This window comes from Taurulus bubalis (assembly GCF_910589615.1).
Source record: "Taurulus bubalis genome assembly, chromosome: 5".
Lineage (NCBI taxonomy): Eukaryota > Metazoa > Chordata > Actinopteri > Perciformes > Cottidae > Taurulus > Taurulus bubalis.
Window position 1 is genome coordinate 5,012,667 of NC_136593.1, and position 23,215 is coordinate 5,035,881.

The following is a 23,215-nucleotide window of genomic DNA, read 5'->3' on the forward strand; positions in this document are numbered from 1 at the left end:
GTGAGTTGTATATAAATTCAACCCCAGTCTAAAGTGGCCATTTAAACCACAGCTCCAACATCCACATGTTATATCCAAGCCCTGCAGGTGATCCTTGCAGAAACGACACTGAAGGTGCCTCATGTTGGGATCAGTGAATACACGTGTGCCGATAAAGAAATGGCAGTAGAGAAAGACATGTTTGTAATAATGTTTGTCTCCCAGAGAACATGGAAGATTACATTCTTTAAGACCCAAATGTATCCTCCTTATCATTTTTTTTTACGTTAAATCAGGAGGCAAATATGGAAAGATATTGAATATTTTAAACTCTCACCTATAGATATAAAGCTTACAAATACAATTGGTCAGTTGTGTTTGAAACAACCAGCTGGTATCGCCATCTTAAACTGCATGACACCGTTACACCGTCTGGCTGACTATAGTCTGCACATGTTTGTGCGTCTGTGTGCAGAGACAGTGAACACTAATATGCCCACAATGGAGAAATGCCATCCAGTGATTGGCCACATGCTTGTAAATGTCTGTGGTTTGTAACTGGCACATAGCCAATCATCTCCTGCAGTCCTGCATTGACTGGCTGGTCCATGTTGTGGTCTACCAGCAACTAAACATTTTGAGATTCCTGGATTGCATGTGACTTCCTTGTGTTTTATATTTTAGTTTATTCCTCTCGATATATATCTAAGTCTGTGTGTCATTAAAGTGTGGAAATCAGCGCACAAGGCACGGCCCACATTATAGTCGAACAGTTACAATGGGAGTTACATTTTTCCATAATAACACGCAAGCAAAATAAGAGTTTGGAGCACACGGGCCAATATGGAAAAAGTGGGTTAATCCTCCTTCAGCACAGCCAACTTGGCAGAACTTTACATTCTCCAAGTAAACAGGAGAAAAGGTTCCATATTGCTGCAGCAGCTTGACTTACTACTTGACATTTTGCTGCTACCTCTTCACTAAAGTCCCACCCTGATATTTACCGTGCCCACACTAATTCACACCTATGTCATTGACCTCGAGTTTCACTTCGAATCTCCGCACTTTACAAACAAAACAGACATTTCTGGAGGTGTTATTGTATCTTCACGGCTGACATTAAGCTGACTGTTTTGAAATATAAAACATGATGCCAGAGAGAAACCCTGTCCGACCCTCTGACCTCCACGCTGGACAAGACAACGAGGCCTCTCCACTGATGGATGAGGGTCAAGCAGAGGTTAAAGATTAAAACCAACCTAAAGTTCCCATTTTGTGTCCGTCTGCCCTGATTGATGAACCATCTGGTATCAAAGAATTATGGATCGACTCATCTTCTCCCCCACAAATTATGCAGGGATGTCATTTGGCAAGTCCAAAATGACTCATATGGCAAAATAAGAAGAGAAAAACGAAAGAAAAACTGCAGCAGTCTCCCGAGGCCAAAGATGTGATCAGTGGTGTTAAACACATTGCCTTGATGAAAGAACCACGCTGGCCAAGTCCTTCATGCTCATTATGAAGAGCAAATTGTTTGTCATGTGTTAACAACACACACAGCTAATGGGAAGCAGGTGTGTGAGGATGAGGTTGCCGGTTTAAGGTCCTTTTCGGTGCAGGTGTGTCTTCACTAACCTTGAAGTGCTGGAAAGTTCTGCGCCGGTCGTCACATCTGTCTGAGAAGGTCCTGAGAGTCCTGAAGAACAGCAGAAGATCCCTGCTCTCCTCCACCCTGAAATGATGTTGCACACATGATGTATAAGTTCTATATGAAGCTCGTAAGCAGAGCAGCAGCTTTAATGCTCTATGTGTGTCTACACAGGATGTGTTCAGGTACAGTAAGGCGTGTAGGTCAGGCTGCTACGACGGGGTTGTGCAGTCTGGGAGTTGTTCAAGTTTTAGTCTTTTAACCTCGTCACAGGGTGTTTTCAGGACCCGAAAGTGAATTGTAACATTTTGGCCGCCAGAAAATCTCATGTTTAACCTTTGGTTATACTTGGCTTTACCATCTGGTGTCACTTCTGGTTAAAAAGAACAAGATGGTGACAGACATATTGCTGAACAGGGAGCTTCATAACAGACCACAAACAAATAGGTGACGTCAAGCTGACTAAATCCAGTTCTTATATATAGTCTATATGGTGTACACATGCGTGCTGTAAGTGAAAAGCTCTTATGAGTCCCAAGTAGATGGATTGAATACAATTTTAATATATATGCTGACATTTTTATTTTTCATTTGCAATAAAAACAATGTACATTTGCAGTTTGTGGGAATGGTTTAGTTTTGCAGGTACTATATTTGCTCATAACCCCAAATATTGGACAAAATAATCTAAATTACAATTAAAAGTAGGCAGTCAGTCTTTACTGGCGGGTTAAATTGTATCGCCATTTGTAAATGGACTTCATTTATAAACGTGCCCTCCTACCTCACCGAGCCCCACACACACACACACACACACACACAAAACAAAACATGCATTAAAAAAGATGCATTATAATTAATACAATATATCCAAAAAGCTAAATCCTATAGAATCTCCAAATACAAGAATAAATCAAGCATTTACTCATCCAACCCATCTGTAAAAGGCAAGTTTCAAAAGAGGTGCATCCCTACATTAAGTGTATATCACGATGGCAATAGAACAATAGAAGCAAAGAAGCTTTGTTTGTCTGGTTCGCTCTGTCTGAGTGAGGCTGGGACTCTGTTACAGGCTTTCTAGAGTTTTCCACGGGGGCCCAAGGCTAGACGGCAGCCGGGTGAAGTTTCCAGATGACTGTTATTCCACAAAGAGCCGATGGAAACATGGCAGCACACTCCCATAGAATGGAGCACGACCAAAAAGACAAAGAGAGAGCGACAGAGCGACAGGGAGAGAGAGACACTGATTGATATTGTTGTTTTGAACTCTGAATGATGCAGTTTGATGATATCTTCAATATGGACCTAATTAAACCATACGGGTTGCAAAAACTTTGTCGTGCAGCGATTTTCATGAGACGTGTGGACTTGGAAAGTTTCAGTGGCTTCAGTTCATCAGCCCAAAGAAGCAGTAACATTAGTTTGCAGCAAACAGTGGGGTAAAAAAGATCTAATTAAACAAGCAACGCTTGGACTAAAATCTTTTTGATGCTTTGCGTTAAATATATTTCAGTTGGTAGAAAAAGACATTAAGGTTATCGCTTCAAAATAATAATACCTTTTGAAGGAATAACAACTAACGCATCATTTGGTTGGATAACTTCAAACGCAACCCAGGTAGCTTACTCCTAAACTATGGAGTAAAATTCCCGCTCGGCTCACTTGAGGGGCCTCCGCTGCCTCACTGACTGAAGAGCCAATAACGGACTCGGATTTGCTTTTGGATTTATCCGTTTAACAGCTTTGCGTTCCTCAAGAGACAACAGTGACCTAGTTTACTGACCAGAGTAACGGAGCATTTTAGGAACGCCCCTGCTGCAGAACAAGGACGTTAACATTTTTACTACACAATAAAAACTAGTTTAACTACAACGTCTGGAATACATGCATGTGTACTACGAGTGTTTGTCTTGAAAGTAAACCTCCCTTTAGTTTCAGACTGAACTCTGCTGCTGCCTCCGGACCTCAGCACAGCTTGGCTTCACACTATCAGCAGGCCTTGGACCAGGAAACACAAACAGCCTGGATCAGTGTTTCTCTAACTGCAGGCCGGGGGTCAAAGTGGTTCGTGACTCAGCTTGGATCTCCACATGACAAGAGCAGCTCTGTGTTTTAATGGCAGAGGTTCAGGAGGAAGTTTGACATAATCCAGTCTGCCTCCAGTTTGTTAAGCCCATCCTTCAACAGTGTTTCCACATCGCAGTCACTTGCCGACTGCTGGGCGACAAGTTTTCAACTGTACCGCTAATAAACAGTTGGATGACAGTAAGACTACGTGGACAGTTCTCATTCACACATTTCTCGGTTTCTGTTGTCGGCTGAAATAGTGATGGAACTGCAGCTCATAAACTCGTTAAGCAGGCAGTGAACCCAAACTGCTGCACAGCGGTGATGAGCTAATTTCTTCAGTATTACAACATGTGACTACAGTGATTGTGGAGAGCCAAAACAGCCAGCAGGTGGACGCATCCAGTGTGCTGCCGACAGAGGACTGAAGCTGAACTGCTGCTTTTACTACAGCGAGTGGTCACCGGGTGTTCCTTTGGATACTAACAAAGTTAAGAAAACCACTTCAGGGGGACAAGAGAATAGGTGTCTGCTGAATAATATTAACCAATAAAGAAATCAGTGTCACAATCCCGACCAGCTTGACAAACTACGTCCGTCCGCCTCTCCCTCTCAGACTTTGAGAAAGCAGCAGTTTGTCAGAATCATTATCTCCAGTATTTTTCCATCTGCTTTTTTTTTTTTGCCAGATTCTGCAGACTGGACCGTGAATCCAGATGTGGTTTGGCCTCAGATATAGAGCAAATCAGACTTCTGCTCTGTGGTGCAGATCGACTGTACAGAACAGACGCTTTCTGGCAGACGGTTGTTATCGGGACAGAAAAATGCACCTGAGCACATAAACACAACACATACATTACTGTGATTTTAGGGGCGGCTGCAGCTCATGGGAAGAGTGGTCGTCCTGAAACCACAAGCTAGCCGGTTCGATTACTTAGGATGGGTTAAATGCAGAGAATAATTTCCCCAAGGGGATTAATAAAGGATCATTTCTTTCTTCAGTGACGGGTAAAATGACTGATTCTTGTCGATTATCTCATGAACCATTCAGTAGTGATGCTGAAATTGCCGTAAACTAAAATGACAACTTGGGTTTAGCTCTGTTGGAGGCGGTTTAGTTAGTAAAGACCCTGACAACTTAGTTTCAAACGTTTACTTAATAGTAATGAAACAGGAGACTGTCGTCTACTATGCATGTACTAAAACGTAATAATCCGCTTCATCAGGACTCTGTGGGTGCAGTTTGCTCAGATGTGTGTGAAAGTGGCATCTCTCTGAAAACATGCTAAAACCGATTCAAATAGATAGAAATACAACATATCACATTGTTTTCCGCCACACAAAACAAACATAAACAGATCATCATGTATAACGTTAATGTCGGACCGCATTGTAAAACGCTGACTAAGAGAACTGGTTCTCAGGGCCTTCAGACTTTGAGTCTGTGAATCAAATAAAACTAGTTTGAGACGCTACGCCACGTGAAATCCTCGAGGGCAGCGGAACATGTGCTCAGCTCGCCAGCTGGTACACTTATTTTCTGTTTAATAAATGATGATGGAAGTGGGGCAGATTCATTGTCTTGTACGGGGCTGAGGAGCAGAGGACTTGGAGGCATCTACACTCCTCCCACTCCCAGATGACAGTATTGGGAGCAGGTGTGGGAAGCCACACACCTGGAAGCTGATCTCATCGTGGGAGAACAAAAAGACAAAACACAGAGTTCACTCTGGGTGGCGCATGTTGAGAGTGAGGAGGTCCCAGTCGCTTCCGGAGCAAACATTGTCGGGGTGAACTTTTGTTGTAGTTTGAACGGCTAAGTTAGTTTTCTAGTTCTATTGATGGGGCTCCTTGACAGCTAAAGTTAATTTGTACCTTTCACACAGTAAAATGTCTGCTCACTACATAGCTTTGTCAATATTTTTTTTAAATAAATGAAGAATTCTTAGGAATCAAATAGGGTGCATTGAAAAAATATAATACAATATATTGTATATCTACCAAAGATCCAGAGTCTGTCGGCCTCTAGTCCACAACTCACGTCTCAGATGTTTTGTAATCATGATTCTGTTCCTCCACTTTGAGTTTATCAATAAAGATAAGTAGTTTATTGAGATAGTTTAAATAAGACATGCAATAAGATTAGGGTGAAGGATTATTTTAACAATGTCCCTCACTGGAGTACAAGACGCCACTTGTTGTGCTTACTCACTGAATTCTCACTTCAGACTTCATGCCTATTAAAACTTATTTTTTTAATTAAAAGATGAAACTGAGAAGATATGCTGAAATGTAATTTGTTATCCACAAGCTTTGACCTCAATTAACATTTCCCCTGCTGTGTAAAAACCACCTGGTAGAACTGAAACGGTGACTAAAGCTCCAGACCTTACTTAGTAAAACTCAACAGACCTGACTGAGCCAGACATACTCAACAGGTGTAACTAATACCAACGATGGCTTTGCTCACTTTAGAGGCAGGTGTGCCAGTGAGACAGCACACCTAAATGGAATGCGGCCATTCTCAAGGTAAGTTACATTTAACGACGTGAGAGAGGCTTATTGTTTGAGTAAAGAGCAGACTGAGTGAGAACAGTGGGCGTGAGGAGGTTCAGCTGGACGACAGCCGGTTTCAGTTTGAGATCTCCTACTTTAATAAACACTTGCGTTAAATTAAAACAGACAGTTTCATCCTGACAGGAATAATATCCAATATTAAATATGCAGAGCTTGACTGAGCAGAGCCGACAGGGTAAATAAATTACATTTCACTGGCCACCGGGTTTCAGTCATAACGCACCAATTAAGCCGGATACCTGCCTCTCACATGATGAACTTCAGTTTAACAGACTAAACACACCACATGGCCAAAAGGAAGTCAACACCTGAACATTAAAGCCACGATATGAAACAGTGGAACATGAGAGTACAAAACCATGGGCATTAATCTGCTGCTACAACAGCCTCCTCTCTTCTGGTTTCAGGATTTGGAGACTGACTGCAGGGATTTAGTCCCATTCAAGCGCATCAGTTGGGTGACTTCCAACACCGACGTTGGGCGATGAGGTCCGACTCACCGCTACCAGTTCAGTGAAGCCCAAAAGGTGTCACTTCTACGATATGAAATACCTCAAAACAATATCCCACTTGTGAGTTTTAAAGGCTTTACGCGTCTTAAAAAGCCGTGGCTACTAATGCGACTTTAGCTGTGGTGGCGACATGAAGTCATACGACCGCAGTGTATTTCCTCTAATTACGACTTCCCAGGAATGAAATCAGTCCGTTAAGATTTTCATTTTACAAAGTCTGTAACACAACAATAAGAATTGAGCTCATGGCTGTTGATGAAAGCCATTCGCGTTTGCAGTATTATGAACTGGGCGTCTGCGGAAACATTCCCGGTAAAGATCCATACATGTTTGGATCTCAGGGAAATTAGAGCTAAAAACACACCTGTTATCACTGCAAAATAAAATGAAAAAACGATATCTTTGAGATTTTCACAAAATTCCTTTGATTGATTAATGTTGATAACAAGTCAGTATTTACCGTAATGATCATTAAGGTAAATACTATTACCAAGAGGTTGATCAAAAAAGGTTTTGTTAAAAATATCTGGTTAAATTCTTTGTATGCGTTACTTGGGCTTCTTCTGCAATTCTTGGTTGTAAAAACTCTTTATTGGACAATCACAGTCATCCTTATGAAGATTTAGACTTAAGTGGGTAACGGGAAGGTGAAAGTATCTTTTACAACGGTAATCATTTTAATGATGCAGCTGTCCCATGCTTGTATACATTTTTATTTCCCACTGCTGCAAACACGTATGGTGGGTTTAATGGGAAATAAATAGAATTGCTAAAGAAAAGCGGATTCTGATTCCAGATAATCGTGTCAACTCGCAGACATCAGGATGAGCGGAGATGATGTGGCAGAAATACACGGGGAGGATCAATGAGTGTGATTTTCTTTTCAGATCAGCTGAACATCCAACTGCAGTATTCGATCTTACCCAGACAGGAAGCTGCTGAAGTTCTGCAGGTCGCTGGCGTCCATCACCACGTTCAGATCACTGATCTTCCTCCCGCATCCTGAACCCTCCTGCAGGACAAATACACCATCAATTACTCTGAGTCACTTCCTCAGTGCAGTGATGAATGTTATCAAATGAAGCCTGATCTTTTTCTGTCCATTTTCAGAGTTTGCGTGCATGATCTGAGAAAAAGAAGACCTGGAGTGAACAGGGAGAGGCGAGAAAGTCAGAGCTGCAAGGTAAATTGAGTGCAACAGAAACATAGCTGAATGAACATTATAAGCCTCATAAAAGGCAGGTTTTATTGTAGGACTGTTTCACCAGACTGCTCCATTTTAGTTTGGCGCAACTAAAAAAACTACACGAGCAAAAAGCTGATTTCAGTTACTGAAAGTTGTACTAGCTCAATGTAAAAAAGCAAATAATAAATGTCTTTTAAAACAAGTCAAGATTTCAGAGCAGAAACAATAGAATTCACTTTAACGACAGGCAGGAGGAGCGATTCAGTGAAACCAGCTGTTCTGCTGCTTGATCCAGTCCAGAATGAAAACCAGAAGACTGCTGGACCAACATGAAGCAGGTTTACAGATCACAATAATACAGAACCTCCCTAAGGTAGAAATTAGAATCACTCACAAGTTTACATAGAAAGTATCAGCTGATATCAAGATCAAAAGGTCAAAGAGGCCTTATTCAAATCATAATTTGTCCACTGTATTTTCTATAGCGATCATGTGTTTAGATAGTTTTGCAGAAAACCATGTTTATATTTCTCAAACTTGGGCTTCATTTTTGAAAGGATTTCTCATGCATGAACACAGAGGCGTTGAATTGAGACACTTCTAACATTTTTAAAAGAGTGCTTTTACTTTGAAGAGATTACGTCTAAACTTGAAATGTTTTTTTGTTTTTTTTGCTAATCTGGTAGCAACATTGCACATTGATAAAAACATTCCTGTAAATGCACCAGAGGTTATTTTTCATCTGCAGTCCCAATTGTTGCCATTGGCATGTCTTTATCTAATAGCACCTCACACAGTTTTTTTTCCTCCGAGGCAGTTTGGTCTGATGATTTGATGACATTTTCTTGTTTTGCATGTCTGACAGCTACTTAAATCTCAAGTGTGCAATTGATGCCTCCATCAGTGAACAAATGAACACAGGCCTCTGTCACCCTCTGCTGGCAGGATGCACTATCAGCACCCATTCTTTGAAGGACAGCGCGTCGCCTGAACCTTTTTAAACATTCCTGTCGGTTCCCTTAGTACTAATTTGGTGTAAATCCACTGATTTCTAGTCTAAAATGAGCTGGATTAAAAAAAAAAAATCGGTTAGTAAAAAGAAACAGCACTATTGGTTTTTCTTTGACCGAAAGCTTGGTACAATAATAAATTGTGCAAGAGCAAAATGACACAAGTGTGTGTATGCTTTATTGCGTTTTCATTCACACAAGTTTAAATAATAGGCAATAGTCTCTGAAATACATTCAGTACATTCAGGAAGGGTAAAAGCTACAATCGATCAGCTCCCCTTGTCCGGTGGACCAGAGACTCTCCGTCTCGTCAACAAGTTATTTGAAATATGAAATGACTCACCTTGACCTCAGAGAGCTGGAACTCCACCTGGAAGACCAGTTCAGAGCAGCGACCTGACACACAGAGCTGCTGGACCAGCTTTCTGCCACCTAGTAGACACACACACACACACACACACACACACACACACACACACACACACACACACACACACACACACACACACACACACACGTAAGTACATTAGTACACTACGAGGGACCCATTTTAAAAAAGGTGTTCTGTGGAGTTCTCTTGTAAACTAAACAAATTAAGTTTACATTCAGTGTTTCTCATCAAAATGTGTTGTGTGTTTTTGAGATCAAACAAAAGAAGTATTAAATGCATTTCTTTCCCCATAAATGTTTTCAAAAGCAGATGTTTTAAATATTGAAATATTATATTCCTTACATCCATTTTTATTATCTAGAAGACCTCTACTTCCCAGCTTTTATTTTTTGTTCACAACGCTTCTTGCCAAATTACCGCTGCAAGAACAATGGACCGAACACTTATTTTGATCGGTGCTCTTACTGCTTTGCAGAGTCTTTGTGATGCAGCTGTTCAGACTGATGCCGTTCATCTTCGTCTGTAGCTTCAGATGCTCCTCGAGCTCCTCCACCTCCTCCTTCAGCCTGGACAGCACCTTCTCCATCTTGTCGCCTTGTCTCTGTCCACACATACACGACCTGTGGAGACAACAAACTGTTCAGTTACTGTTACGACAACTCAGCACTACTGTATACCATTTTCTGCTTACCTACATGCCTTTGCATAGATGTTAAGATGTACAGCTAGAGTACATTAGAAGTTAGAGATTTAAACGGAAAAAAAGCTAAACTCACATGGCCTCCTGCATGTGTCCTCTGAAGTGGAATGTTATGTCCTTGTGGTTGTCCTGTTGTTGGCACTTCAATGCTGAAACTTCAGCCTGAAGATGCTCAATCTGAGCCTCCAGCACCTTCACCTCCTCCATGTTCTCTTCGCTCATCTGCTCCATCATCCTGAAGGACAAAACACGGACTGCGTTTCAATGGGTGAAGAGGGCAGCATACAAGCAGTTACACCATACAACGCAGTCATCAATTAACTTGGATATGGTTAATGGCCTTCACACCAGTAACGTTATTGAACTCTAGCTAGCTACAGTTATGCTTACTTTAGCGACAAAAACTGCCCTTGGTGCAGTTAGACAAACTGTCATGTCGAAAGTTAACTTACCGTACTCGTCTCCGTTATAATGTAGAAGTATTTAAATAAAAGTGACTTAAAATAACTGTATTAAACCCTTCTTTACGTCACCTGCTTGAATTTTGATTATTCCTGACAACCAAAACAGTTCGAAGCCTCGCGCCCTCTGGACTCTACCACTTCTCACGCTGTGCAGGGGGAGATAAACTATTTCTGTGAAGAAGTCAGGCTGCGTGCTTCTCTCTTGATATAAATAGAGTAAATGTTTACAGATATACATTTTAAAAGCATACAATAGCGATGTATTATTGTTAATAGGCACTAAATAAAAAAACTGTCTGAGCTGAAAATTGTGAGGCCCCTCTACTTTGAATGACGCATTCGTAACAGCTGAAACGGTCGAGAATGATTACAACGGTTTTAAGCAAAAAAGAGTTAAAAGAGGAAAAAGTTATTTCTTCACCGATAGTAATATTTTTTTATGAAATGAACTTAGCGTCAATCTTTTTATGCTTTTCATGTGTGTGTTTTCTTCTTCTTCTTCTTCTAAAGCTGTTATTGAATCTCAGACCGCGGAACGTTTCCGTTCTGCGGAAACAAGCGCGGAAGGGAAAGTCTGCGGGATTGCATTGCAGCCCCGGACAGAGTTAATGGTAACACCAGCTGGATACATGTGAGGTAAACATTTCTTTTATTTTCTATTCATGTACGAGTCGTCAAGACGTTTCCTCCGTCGTTTTACTTGCTTATTTAGTGTAACCAGTCCACACAGTGACAATGGTCGTGATCACGTAGCTCTTATCATACTGACTTTTCTTTAATTTGTGTAACTTTCAAAGATTAAGTCCACCTAGAGTTAGCTACAGCCAATGTAGTCTAACAACAGCTCTGAAATACACCCTACATCCATGAACGTTATAATGTTTTAGAGACGTGTTAATTCAACTGTATGGTCACTTAGAAGGATGCAGTTTGCAGTTTAATAATCACTTTCGAGGTTTTTAGAAACCTAAAGGTTGCAGATCCCTCCTAGCTGACAGAGAGACAACCTACTCTCCTGCACAGGTGTTAGTGATGTTTATTACAGCTGTCACCAGTGTGAATCTCAGAGCACGATGATAGAATAATCATAGTCCAACCACCAGTCAAAAACCCCCCAAATCAGAATCAGAATATTTTTTTTTGCCAAGTATGTATTTACATCCAAGGCATTAGCCATGGTATTTTAACTGTCACAATCAAATGATAAGATACAATAAGGAGGAAAACCAGTGCTGCAAAAGTCAAGAATATAAAAAAAGTCAAGTAAATCTATTGTGAAATGTAAAGAGCTGTACTGTGTTTACAATGAAGAGGATGGAATGTGCAAAACATTGACCAAGGAATGTAAAATATTCAGATTTCACTATTATAAAACCAAGAGGCTGCAAATCATTAGAGTTGAGAACCAAAGTGAAATGTAGTGACACGATTTATCAAAATTAATCAACTCAACATTGATCAATCCAACTTTTCTGGCACTGACCTCAGCAGCGTTCTCACACACACATGTATGTTCCATGAAAGTCGGCCTCCATGCTACGCAACTGAATAAATAGTAAGACGGCCGACACCTCTGCTCTTTGTTGCCCGTGCAGTGTTGTCGTGGAAACAGAGCTATGAAGCGATTGTACATCGGCGGGTTGAGCCACACGATCACCAAAAAGGATCTGAAGGATCGATTTGGAAAATTTGGCGAAGTGGAGGACGTGGAGCTCCGGACCAGGAGCGACGACGAGGGTGAGGCATCCAACACGCACTTTAAATTCCCTTTTAAATGTGTTTTTTTTAATGCTGTATTTAATGTTTTACACATTAGAATATCTTACACATGCTTAAGATATGTACATAATCCACCATGGTAGTTTTATTAATTAGATTTTGTGTGTGTGGTTCTGACTCTTGTTCTTCTCCTGCAGGTGTTCCTTATAAAACCTTCAGCTACATTAATATCAACATTTCAGACGGCGACCTGAAGAAATGTAAGTGAACTGATTCAACCGTCTTCTCATTTAGTCTCATTCAGCCTTCATGTCTTATTTTACTTTAAACGGGAGCGAAGAAACTCTTCATAGACCAGGTTTCAGTATCTTTACACTAAATCACGGCGCACTTTTGCTGACATCAGAGCGTCTGTTCATCCGTGTGTTTCTTCTCTAGGTATGACGGTGCTGAACAAATCCAAATGGAAAGGAGGAACTCTGGAGATTGAAACCGCCAGGGAGAGTTTCCTGCACAAGTGAGATCAAGTTCACTTCACCATGAAAGTCTTCTGATTGTGGGGCAAGAGGAAGTTGACATATTTATAAATGTTTCAATTGGGCTGGAAATCCAAATTACTGTCAGTATCGACTAATCTGACCATTATTTTCACGGTGGATATAAATCATTTTCGTCTATAAAATGCTTTAAAAAGTCCAAGATGTCATCTTCAAAGTCTGTTTTTATCCAACCACTCGACCGAAGCCAAAAAGCATTCAGTTTACAACGATATAAAAAAGAAAACGACAGTAAATTCTCCTTTTGGAGAACCTGCAACCAGGGAACGGTTGCAAACGATTGCTGTCTGATATTTTAAACGCTGGTGTAAAAATGCATTAATGAGGATCAGAATCAGAAACGGTTTATTGCCAAGTACGTTACACATACAAGGAATCTGGCTCAGGATGAATATGTTAAGAGTTTCAGGTTCAGATCAGCCCCCAAACCCCAAATAGCAGATAAACCGAATCTGGTAAAACTTAGGGAAATCTTATCTTTCCAAAATGTATCAGTAGTTCTGTCATAGATTCCAGAGAGTCTTGAGTAAAGTGTCTCCTCCCTTGTGGTCTTTGTGTCTCAGGCTGGCCGAGGAGCGGGAGGAGGCGGCGGAGCTGCAGCCGGCGGCGGAGGACAAGAAGCAGAAGATGCTGGACTCCCTGAGCAAAGCCGGCGTGGACAACTTCAACATGAAGGCTGCGGTGCCGGGGACCGAAGTACCGGGACACAAGGTCGAGTGCTGCGTCCCGTTTCTGTGCAGACGTTGCATCCCGTAGATCAGTGAAGCCAAGTAGCGCTGTGCCATCAGTGTCTGATTTAATATAGAATATGTCAAATGTTGTTTATGAACATACACTTATATTTTATTGAATGTGTATTTATAATTCATTAATAATGGATGCTAATTTGAAATAGATTTTCCCCCATTTGAGAACCACTGCTGTAGAGCCAAAGCTATCCTTCTTCTTCAGTACATGAACATGTTAAAAAAGGAAGAAGTGAAGGTCATTACGTCACTGAACTCTCATTGGACTCACATAATATAAATACCTAGTTTTCACTGCCGTTGAGGTCAATAATTATTAAAAATACTTAACTTCACTCAATCAAAGCGCACAGATACTCTTAACATATAGAGCTATGTTATATATTACATTAAAATATAGTTACGATACGAAAATACAACTTTTAATTATGTTTTTGCAAAATATATATATTTGTGTGTATACAAACCAATATACCAGTAACACATATCATCTATGTTCCCAAGGGTTTTCTGTATATATTACCTTTTTTTTCTAATTATTCAAACAGGCTTGTGGTTGAGGAGATAATCATAATTTAGTTTGGGGGTATATTAAGCATTCGGTTTTTCGGAAACACAGGGCTTGATGCCATACGGTTAAAGGCCCACTTTTGCACAATTAAGGGTGATTTTCTTTATGCTGGAGGTGTTGACGGTCCTCTGGGTGCTCTGGTTTCAGGACTGGGTGGTCAGTAAGTTCGGACGCGTCCTCCCCGTCCTGCAGATCCGGTGTCAGCAAGGCAGCAGAGCTCGAACGATGAAGTACGACCCGTCCAAATACAGCCACAACATCCGCAAGCTGGACCGGGCCGACGCCGACCCGCCGCTCACCCCGGTCACCCAGCTCACCTGGGAGGTGCAGGGCGGCGACGACGACATCAGCAAGAAGAGGCGGGGCGAGTTCTCTCCGTACGAGACGCCGAGGAGCAAGAAGAAGAAGAGGCGGCCGGACGCGGTGAGCCCTCAACGTGCTGAAGGCGGAGCCAGGTAGCGCTGTTGTTCACGCAGTCGTAGACAGAATTTCTCAAACGATTCTCCTGATCCGTAGAATTCCCAGAGGTTTTAACTGGTTTCCTGGATTTATTTCTGGAGTTCCCACAACCGTCGACTGGTTTCTGTGTTTCTCAGAAGTCTCAGCTAGTTTTCTGATATTGAATTCCATATTTTTCCCAAAATTCTCAAGAGCCTGCTTGTTTATTTGATTCCCAAATATCGATATTGTGATTCGAGACTGGATATTGTTTTCTTAGATTTGTGACATTATTGTATCGTAATATGCTTTAAGTGTTTTAAAGGCTTCATAACAGGAGTCATTTTTATATTTTCTGACCAGACTGGTCGAGCTGCTCTATTATTTAACTTGACCTACTTAGTCATTACATCCACATTACCCCGTAATCTCCGGTTTTACAAATTCTCCTCCCAGGATTCCCAAAGCCTTCGAATAGTTTTTGGAATTCATCGCCGCTTTTGATCGATTCCCAAAACCTACAGCTGATTTTTAGACTGCCAAAAGATCTCAGTTTCTACTGGTTTATTGAAATCCCAAATTCTCACACGGATTACTTTGATTAAAGACTTCCATGATTCTCATCAAAAATATTAGATTTTCATAGAAACCGATTTTTTTTTCCATCAGCCTCTATTATGTTTTGTGTCACAGATACTGTTTATTCATTCATGTTTAAGACTCCAGTCTGTAATTGTGATTTTTACTTACATTAGTTTAGGTCAAATTAATTCACGACCACTGTGTTGTTATTTATGATGTGAAGTTTGGTGAAGAACTCTTATTTGAGGTCTCTTGAGTCTTTTGTACTCGCTCACATGAGCTGTTCTTGTTGTTCTCCTCTCAGATTTAAACGGACCGTCGATCACGCCGAGGCTCATCGGTTCTCCAACGGAAATAAACCACCGACCATCAAAGGACCGGCTCAGGCGACGGGGCCGCGCTTCACTGACTGGGATCTCGAACCAGAAGAGGAAATCCGCAAAACGGTGGCGGCCCAGAGCACCTCCCATGATGCACTGCGGCCGGAAGAGGTGGAGGAAGAGGAAGAGGAGAAGGAGAAGGAGGAGGATACGCTGGAAGTAGTCAGACTCGACTACTTGGTGAAGTCTGGGCGGAAAGGTAAGAGATATATATATATATATAACGTAACGGTTACATAATTAAATTATAAAATAAATGTACTTGCAATCAGTTACAGTTAATGAGAATAGATATGTAGTTACTAATCAAGATGTTAGTGATTTGGGTTAAATCCATATTATTTATTAGTTATTTTGTGGCTCTGTTCCAATCTCCATCTTTTCTCAATGTATATAGAAGAACTTCTTATAAAGGTTTGATCAGTAATCAGTGTTGATTGTTTTCAGGTTAATAGCCCAGTATAAAACATTTCAATCAATCTAATGTAACAAGTTGTAATTCTTTGAAGTAATTAGACTCGTTACATTTCGACGCTGATATTTTATCGTTGACTGTTGGTGCTTCTACAAAATGTTCACACAATGATGTTTTTGATAAATAATCATCAGTGATGTGGATATAATGACTAAGTGGGTAAATAATGAAGGAAAATAGAAATTCGTTTTAAAACACTTTTGCCAAACTGTATTTTATTTCGTATCACAATAATAAAAGAATGAAAATGTATATGTATGTTTTCTTTTTTTTCTTAAAAAAAAAAGAAATGCTGTTGAAATGTGACAAACTGCAAAAACAAGCTTCTTTTTCCCAGGAGGTCCAGATGCCAAAGACGAGAACGACTACGACTCCGCAGACACGGATGAACTCTTCGCCTCCAGGAAACCTCCTCTTCCTCCTCTTCCTCCAGCGCAGGAGATGCCGACTCCACCGGCGACCGCGCTCCTCTCAGGAAACGACGGCGACCGGAAGAGAAAGATGACAAAGAAAAGTCACGCCGCCGAAGAAGAGGACGAGTCGTCGGATGCTGAGGAAGAGGTCGCCTCCAGGAAGCCGTCTGCTATACCGAGTACGCGGAACCAAAGTAAGAAGATGAAGGTTCTCCCTGTTGTGGAGCTCCCTTCCTCGGATTCAGATGAGGAGGATGAAGATGAGGAGGAGGAGGAGTCAGAATCGGCTGAATGCAGCTCAGATTCCGACTATGAAGCCATGTTTTCTAACGTCACCCGGCTGGAGATCTCCCTGGCTGATCTCCAGACGCTAGCAGAGGCATCCCAGCAAACCTCCGAACAGGAAACGAACCTCCCGGCCGGTTCCTCTGAGCGACCTGCGCCCAAGAAGGGAACGACGCCGGAGGAGATCCTCGCCGCCCTCATGGAGGACAGCAGCGAGGACGAGCAGCAGAAGAAGAAGAAGAAAAAGAAGAAAACGAAAGCCGGCAAAAATTCTACGCCGCTGCCCGCCTTCCAGGGGACGAGAGCGCTGAACGAGGGAGCAGGAGAAGAAGAAGAAGAGGAGAGGAGGAAACGGAAAGGAGGCGAGGAGGAGGGAAGAGGAGGAAGTGAGGTTAAAAAACAGAAGCTGGACTCCAAAGCAACGGGCCCTAAAATCAACGGACGGAAAGTCACAGATTCGGAGAGCAGTGAGGAAGAGGAGGAAGAAGCAGACAAGGTGATGAAGAACATGGCTGAGATAGCTTCCTCCTCTAGCAGCGACGAAGAGGAGACGATGAAGGCCAATCAGACTGTTCTGACAGCTAAAGCTGCAGCAGCTGCCTCATCTTCGTCCTCCAGTTCCTCCGCTGAGGAAGACGAGCAGGAAAATGCTCCTGACAGTGAGTCCTCCTCCAGCGAAGAAGAGGAGGAGGAGGAAGAGGAGAAGCAGGCTCCCCGGGTGCCGCTGGGCGCTAAGGAGGAAGAGGAGCGTCAGAGGAAGGCCAACGTGAGGCGGCTGGCGGCCGTCCAGCAGAGACAGAAAGAGGCCGAGGAACACAAGAAGCTCATCCAGGGAGCGCTCGCCAACCTGGTGAGGATCTGGTTTAACCTTTGACCCTCAGACGGGCCCGGTTTAGTTTTGGGTTGAGGCCAACAGAAATATTTTAGACTTTATAGTGTTTTACTTCTGATTAAATTATTAAATTAAAGACTAATTAGTTAAACCTGGGCTGAATCTTTTCCTTGGATTCATATTGTTCAGAGATCTTTGTGGGTAAAACTTTTACTTTTATTTGTTACCATTATTTTAACTTGACATCTTAAAATATACCTTTTTGTTTGTGGCTACCTGAGCAAACCATGACACTTGTTATCAGTCGGTTGTGTTTTAACACATACGGAGGAACATGAGCGCTCACAATGATTCTCTCTGTCAGGATGCTCCGCAAGCAGGAGCAGGGAAACACACCGTCTTTGGCTCGGATGATGAAGGAGAAGATGAAGAAGATGAGCAGCAGACGACCAAAAAGTCAAAGGCGACGCTGTTCCAGAGCGGCCAATCAGAGGACGAGGCCGCTGAAGAAAAGGTGAGTGAGGAGTTCCTGCTGTGAATTCAGTTTGGAGTCCATCTCTGAAAGTCTGTTTTTATTTATTCAATGTTATGCACCCAAAGGTGCGTCGGAAGCCGCCTGTCCCTCAGCTGTTTGGCGGCAGCGAGGATGATGAGGATGAGGAGGATGCTGATGAAGAGGAGGACGGCAGCAGGTTTGACATCAGGCCTCAGTTTGAAGGTCGAGGGGGACAGAAGGTGAGAAGAGAGAGGAATGCTCCGTGTGCTCGAGTATCTGTTTTATTCAAATGCAAACCCATAATTGTGTGTGTGTGTGTGTGTGTGTGTGTGTGTGTGTGTGTGTGTGTGTGTGCAGCTGATGGAGCTGCAGTCTCGCTTCGGGACAGACGAGAGATTCCGAATGGACTCTCGCTTCCTGGAGGACGACGAGGACAAAGGGGAGGAGTCAGGTGAGGCTGTGCGACCGCTCAAAGAGACGCATCATCATTGGTGAGGTGGAGGATCCAATTCAACCAATCGGTTGTTGTGACTCCACAGATGCTTTAAGGCCGTTGACTCTACATTAAAACAGTAATTAGCTCATTGGTCCATTCGTTGACATATTTTAATACATTTTGTGGTAGTTTTCGTTTTCAAAAGTTATGTTTTTATTTCTAAAATGAATTTCTTTAACCTGTCTAGTAGCAGAGCTCATCATATAATGTTTGTGTTGATAAAATAATCCATTATTAGTCCCGCAGTGGGGAGATTGCAGGATTACAGCAGCAAGAGTAGTAGTAAAATAAGTAAATGGTAATAAAAACAGTACAAATAATCCACAATAGCAGTGTTGAGGGTGGCGCTTTGAAAGATAAAGAAGGGGTTGTTTAAAATCTTAAGGACGTCAAACAGGAACTTGGCTACAGACGTGGAAATGTACCTTCATCACCTATGAAGAGTTGTTTTGTTCAGTTGTATTTTCATGCTCGTACATTTCACTGCAATGTCTGAAGCCAGTTGCTGGATGTTTCTACGTGAAACCTGTGAGCGTCTCTTCCTGGTGATTAACGCGACCGTTTGTGACTCAGAGAACAAGACGAGCGTGACTGAGGAAGAGGAGGCTCTGGAGAAAGAGAGGAAGAAGAGCCTGTCCATCTTGCAGAGCGTCCTCGGCGGCAGCCAGCAGGCGAGCAGCGGCAAGACGCCGGCCAAGACCAAGACCTTCAGGTTCGGCCACGGGAAACTCAAACACGCTCAGACTGACGGAAAATATTTAATATTCAACAGGAAGTGAATAAAAACGATACAACGTGTGTGTTTGCAGAGACGTCGCTGCGCTGCATTACGACCCGAGCAAAGAGGAACACACTGCGTTCGAGACCAAGACGGACGAAACCAAGAAGGAGAGGTACGAACACGCCGGATCAGCACCGTTATTCACCGCTTATTAATAACCAGATAACATGTTGGCCAGACATGACCGATCCACTTTAACCCTTGAACTAGTTACGAAATGTTCATTGTGTTGCTTTTGTCTGAATTGTGTGGGTCCTTGTGTAGCTTCATGCTGCTCACTGACGTTATTGAAGGTGGGCGTGTCTTATTGAAGGTGGGCGTGTCTTATGGAGGTGGGCGTGTCTTATGGAGGTGGGTGTGTCTTATTGAAGGTGGGTGTGTCTTATCGGAGGTGGGTGTGTCTTATTGAAGGTGGGCGTGTCTCTTTGCTCCAATCCAAGGCACGTGTTCGGGTGATTTTTACCCGACGTTAGTGATGGAGAGTAAAAAGCATTCGGGTGCATATTACCATTGAAGGGAGACTTTTCCTTCACAGGACAAAAGCTCACATGTTCCAGAAACGGGTGGAACAAAGAACAAGCTCATAGCTCCATTATTTATATTTTTAATCATGTTTTATTGACAATTCCCTAATTTCCTCCACGATTTTGGGCCTTTTTTTAGGGTCCCCCCCATGATACCTGCTTTTTGTTTTATAAGAAGTTCTATAGGGTAAAAGAAGAGTACTTCAATTTGCATTTTTGATCCGGTACATTATATCGTTAGTGATGGTGTTACTATTTGTAACGTTGGTGTTCTAGGGTTAAAGGTTTAGGGGATATTCTATGCTTTTGTTATTGTTAACGAATCCCATGAAGTGACGCAGACCAAAATGCACTCAAACTGCTTCCTGTCAACGGTATCAAACTGCTTCCTGTCCACGGTATCGGCGCTAAACGTTCTCCGTCATGTGATCTGTCGTCTTCGCAGCAAAGCGGCCCGGAGGAAGAAGAGGGAGGAGGCCCAGAAGCTTCCGGAGGTTTCCAAGGAGATTTACTACGACGTGTCCGGCGACCTGAAGGCCGTGTTCGGCCCGACGAAAGACGACAACGTTGCCGCCGCCGCCGTCGTCACCGCCGCTGGAGGAGACGAGGAGGCGAACTGGGACCAAGAGGACGAGGCGGACGAGGCTGAGGAAGCGATGGAGGACGAGCAGCCGGCCCTGCAGTCGACTCTCCTCTCCGCTGATCCCGGACCGGAGAACGAGGAGGCGTCCGTGTTCAAGTTCTCCTTCTTTGAGGACGCCGAGGAAACAGGAAGTGGAGAGACGGGTAAGTTATACATCAGATATTTATATCACACTGTCGAAGACCTGTTTTGCTAATTTATTTTTTATTTTTAAATCTCTCTTCCAGCCGAGTACAAAGTAGAGAGCATCCAGGCGCCAAAGGTGTCATGGCAACAAGACCAACGTTTCCAAGACAGCAGCGATGAGGAAGAGGAAGAGAAGGCGGTAGAGGAGGAAGAGGAAGAGCAAAGCAACTTAGTCGCTGGAACCATAGAGTGAGAAAAACAACTTTTACTTTTAGTTTATTTATTTTTCCAATCCACAAACATAACGAAGAGGCAGAAAACCCACTCGGCTTATTTGAAGCCTAAATAATGTCGTATTTCACAATATTATAGAGACATAAACACAAAATTAATATTCAAAAGATATGACAACGTAGAGTATTTGTACAAGGTAGATTGTATGACTCGATCACATCTCCACATGTATCTATTAGTTCGTTGTTTTGTCTATAAAATGTCAGAAAATTGGGGTTATGCGCCAAAGTGGAGGCTTCAAATTCCTTATTTTATCCAGTCTGTACGAAACCAAACAAAATTATTAAATTGAACATAATTTATGACAAATAAAAGACTATTATTACTAATAACTAGAACCAGTGAATTAATCTATTATCAAAATAGTTGCTGATTTACTTTATGTTAAATAAATCAAACTTGTTCGCGGTGAAAGTGACAAAACTCTGCTTCTTCAGAGAAATCACTGCATCAAGTTAACGTAATTGTTTCGGAAAGACACGGAACTCGTCATACGCTTTATGTTTGAAGAACAGAGGACATGTTTTAAAATAAAGTGTGTGTGTGTGGCGCGTTTGTGTTGCTGTTCACAGAGAGGAGACTTCTTCAAAGACCGATCGGTTCTTCTTCTTCCTCGGTGACAGCAGGCTGGCAGGTAGACTGTTTAAACGTGTTTTTATGATCCCACCGGTGGCGTTACATTTAAACTAGGGGATTCATTTAAAATGTTTTTTTCTCCCCGTCAGAGGGTCCCAGGTCGTTCTGCCGTCCCTCTCACCTGGAGGAGCAGAGGGAGCAGTGGGAGGAGAGGAGGAACGAGCTCAGAGAGGTACGCATCCTTTAAATTGAACTTTTCACAGAAACGGCCTCGTCGTGTTGAACTAAACCTGCTGAAACTCCTCACGTGGTACCACGATGTGTTTGAGGGACTTCTTGTAAGACAGTTTTTGGGGGAGGTTGTACGTCATTTTATCACATTATGTTTATTTTGGTCTGTAGTTTTCATTGTGAAAGCAGTTCTTTGCCTCTTTTTATGGACCAAAAAACTGTAATTTTGTCCTATAGACCAAAAACAAATCGGGCGTTTGCTTGTACTCCTTGACCTGTGAGTACAAGGCCAATGTCACATTATATCCCCAAACAACACTACTACTAGTAGCTGTGCTAGTACAACTACTACTACTAGTAGTAGTATAAGATAGCAGTTTACATTGTTGATCACAGTTGAAAAAAAGACACTTCTGGCCCGAGTATGTCGCTACAGTTCTATAACTTCTGGATGATATTCAGTATTTTCTAGGTACTGTGAGACTTACAGACTTCTTGCAACGCACTTGAACGCAGCACCGTCATGTAACCTGGGGTCACCTGTTTCAGGGTCTTTGAACATCAGACTCTCGTCCAGCGAGTCAGGACACGATTGTTCCACACAGTCACAAATCTAAATGCACAAACTCTCCTTATTATTACAATAATGTGTTAAATATCAACCTCGAACTGAGGAGGCCTGAACTGAAATGGGGGAATGAGATTTAATAAAGATATTTATACGTTTCTGTCTGTTTCCACAGGAGTACCGCAAAAAACACAAGGACGCCAGGAGGAAGCTGAGGTCCTCCCTGAAGACCTGAGGATTCTGGGAGGTGAAGTCTCTCTGTTTCAGTTCACGGGTCTGGATTTCAGAATCGGGAGCTGACGGATTGTTTCTCCACTCTTGTGGCCGTTTTGCGCACCAGACTGAGATCAACAGTCGGCAGAAGGGAAACCAAACGGCAGCAGAAGATGCCGACGTCGAGGGAAAGTTCAAGATCATCAGATTTATTTTTTGTAAATGGGAAGATGTTTTTGTGGTCAGGACCTGCTGTCCATCTGGTTTGGGTTTCTGGGTAGTTGTGATGGAAATAAGGCTGTAAATGAACAATCAGCACATAACGCAATAGCAGCAGCCAATCACAGCCTCAGAGGACCAAACCTGTTATTAAGAAACAATAAATGAATAAACAACCGAAATGGTCTCATTCATAAGGAACTATGTGTTTTTTAACAATTTGATAAAAACAGTTGTCAATAAGCTGAGATCCGCTTTTGGAGTCAAACTAATTAATTACACTAAAGTTAATGATTGTTGCCTCATTTGGCGAGAAGCCCCAGTGTCACTTTGCGCTGTGAAGGTTTTTTTGAGGTTTTTGAAAATGAAGAATACACTCGGTGTACAGTTTGAGGTCCAGGAAGCTAAAACTAATGCAGTTTAAATAAAACAAATCCTACCTTTATGTTTGGGCTTGGTTTGTGTGGCATTTCAATTAACTTCCAGTAATAATATACTTTTTTTTTATCAATTGTA

General features: G+C 42.3%; 2 protein-coding genes across 2 annotated transcripts in view; one reads left to right on the top strand and one right to left on the bottom strand.

Moving 5' to 3' along the window:
- cenpp (centromere protein P) overlaps positions 1 to 10,301 on the bottom strand; it is a gene marked incomplete at its 5' end in the record, with an annotated part of 77,647 nt that extends 67,346 nt beyond the window's left edge. Inside the window, 5 exons of the mRNA XM_079218656.1 lie at positions 1,615 to 1,711; positions 7,707 to 7,795; positions 9,323 to 9,411; positions 9,836 to 9,990; positions 10,147 to 10,301. Of these exons, the coding sequence (XP_079074782.1) occupies positions 1,615 to 1,711; positions 7,707 to 7,795; positions 9,323 to 9,411; positions 9,836 to 9,990; positions 10,147 to 10,301 (585 nt within the window). The remainder of the gene's footprint in view (positions 1 to 1,614; positions 1,712 to 7,706; positions 7,796 to 9,322; positions 9,412 to 9,835; positions 9,991 to 10,146) is intronic.
- A 2,390-nt stretch (positions 10,302 to 12,691) lies between these two features.
- On the top strand, positions 12,692 to 23,013 carry nol8 (nucleolar protein 8). Its single transcript, XM_079218252.1, has 15 exons — positions 12,692 to 12,770; positions 13,374 to 13,521; positions 14,275 to 14,582; positions 15,452 to 15,726; positions 16,340 to 17,550; positions 17,897 to 18,046; positions 18,133 to 18,267; positions 18,386 to 18,479; positions 19,098 to 19,236; positions 19,334 to 19,417; positions 20,275 to 20,615; positions 20,700 to 20,847; positions 21,465 to 21,526; positions 21,618 to 21,700; positions 22,443 to 23,013. The coding sequence occupies exons 1-15, from the start codon at positions 12,694 to 12,696 to the stop codon at positions 22,500 to 22,502; spliced, it is 3,315 nt and encodes a 1,104-aa protein (XP_079074378.1). The 5' UTR covers positions 12,692 to 12,693; the 3' UTR covers positions 22,503 to 23,013.
- Positions 23,014 to 23,215: the final 202 nt, after the last annotated feature.

Coding starts and splice junctions, on each gene's coding strand:
- nol8 (XM_079218252.1), top strand. CDS start 12,694: ATGACGGTGCTGAACAAATCCAAATGGAAAGGAGGAACTCTGGAGATT. Junction 12,771..13,373: donor AGGGAGAGTTTCCTGCACAA/GTGAGATCAAGT, acceptor TTTGTGTCTCAG/GCTGGCCGAGGAGCGGGAGG. Junction 15,727..16,339: donor GGTGAAGTCTGGGCGGAAAG/GTAAGAGATATA, acceptor TCTTTTTCCCAG/GAGGTCCAGATGCCAAAGAC.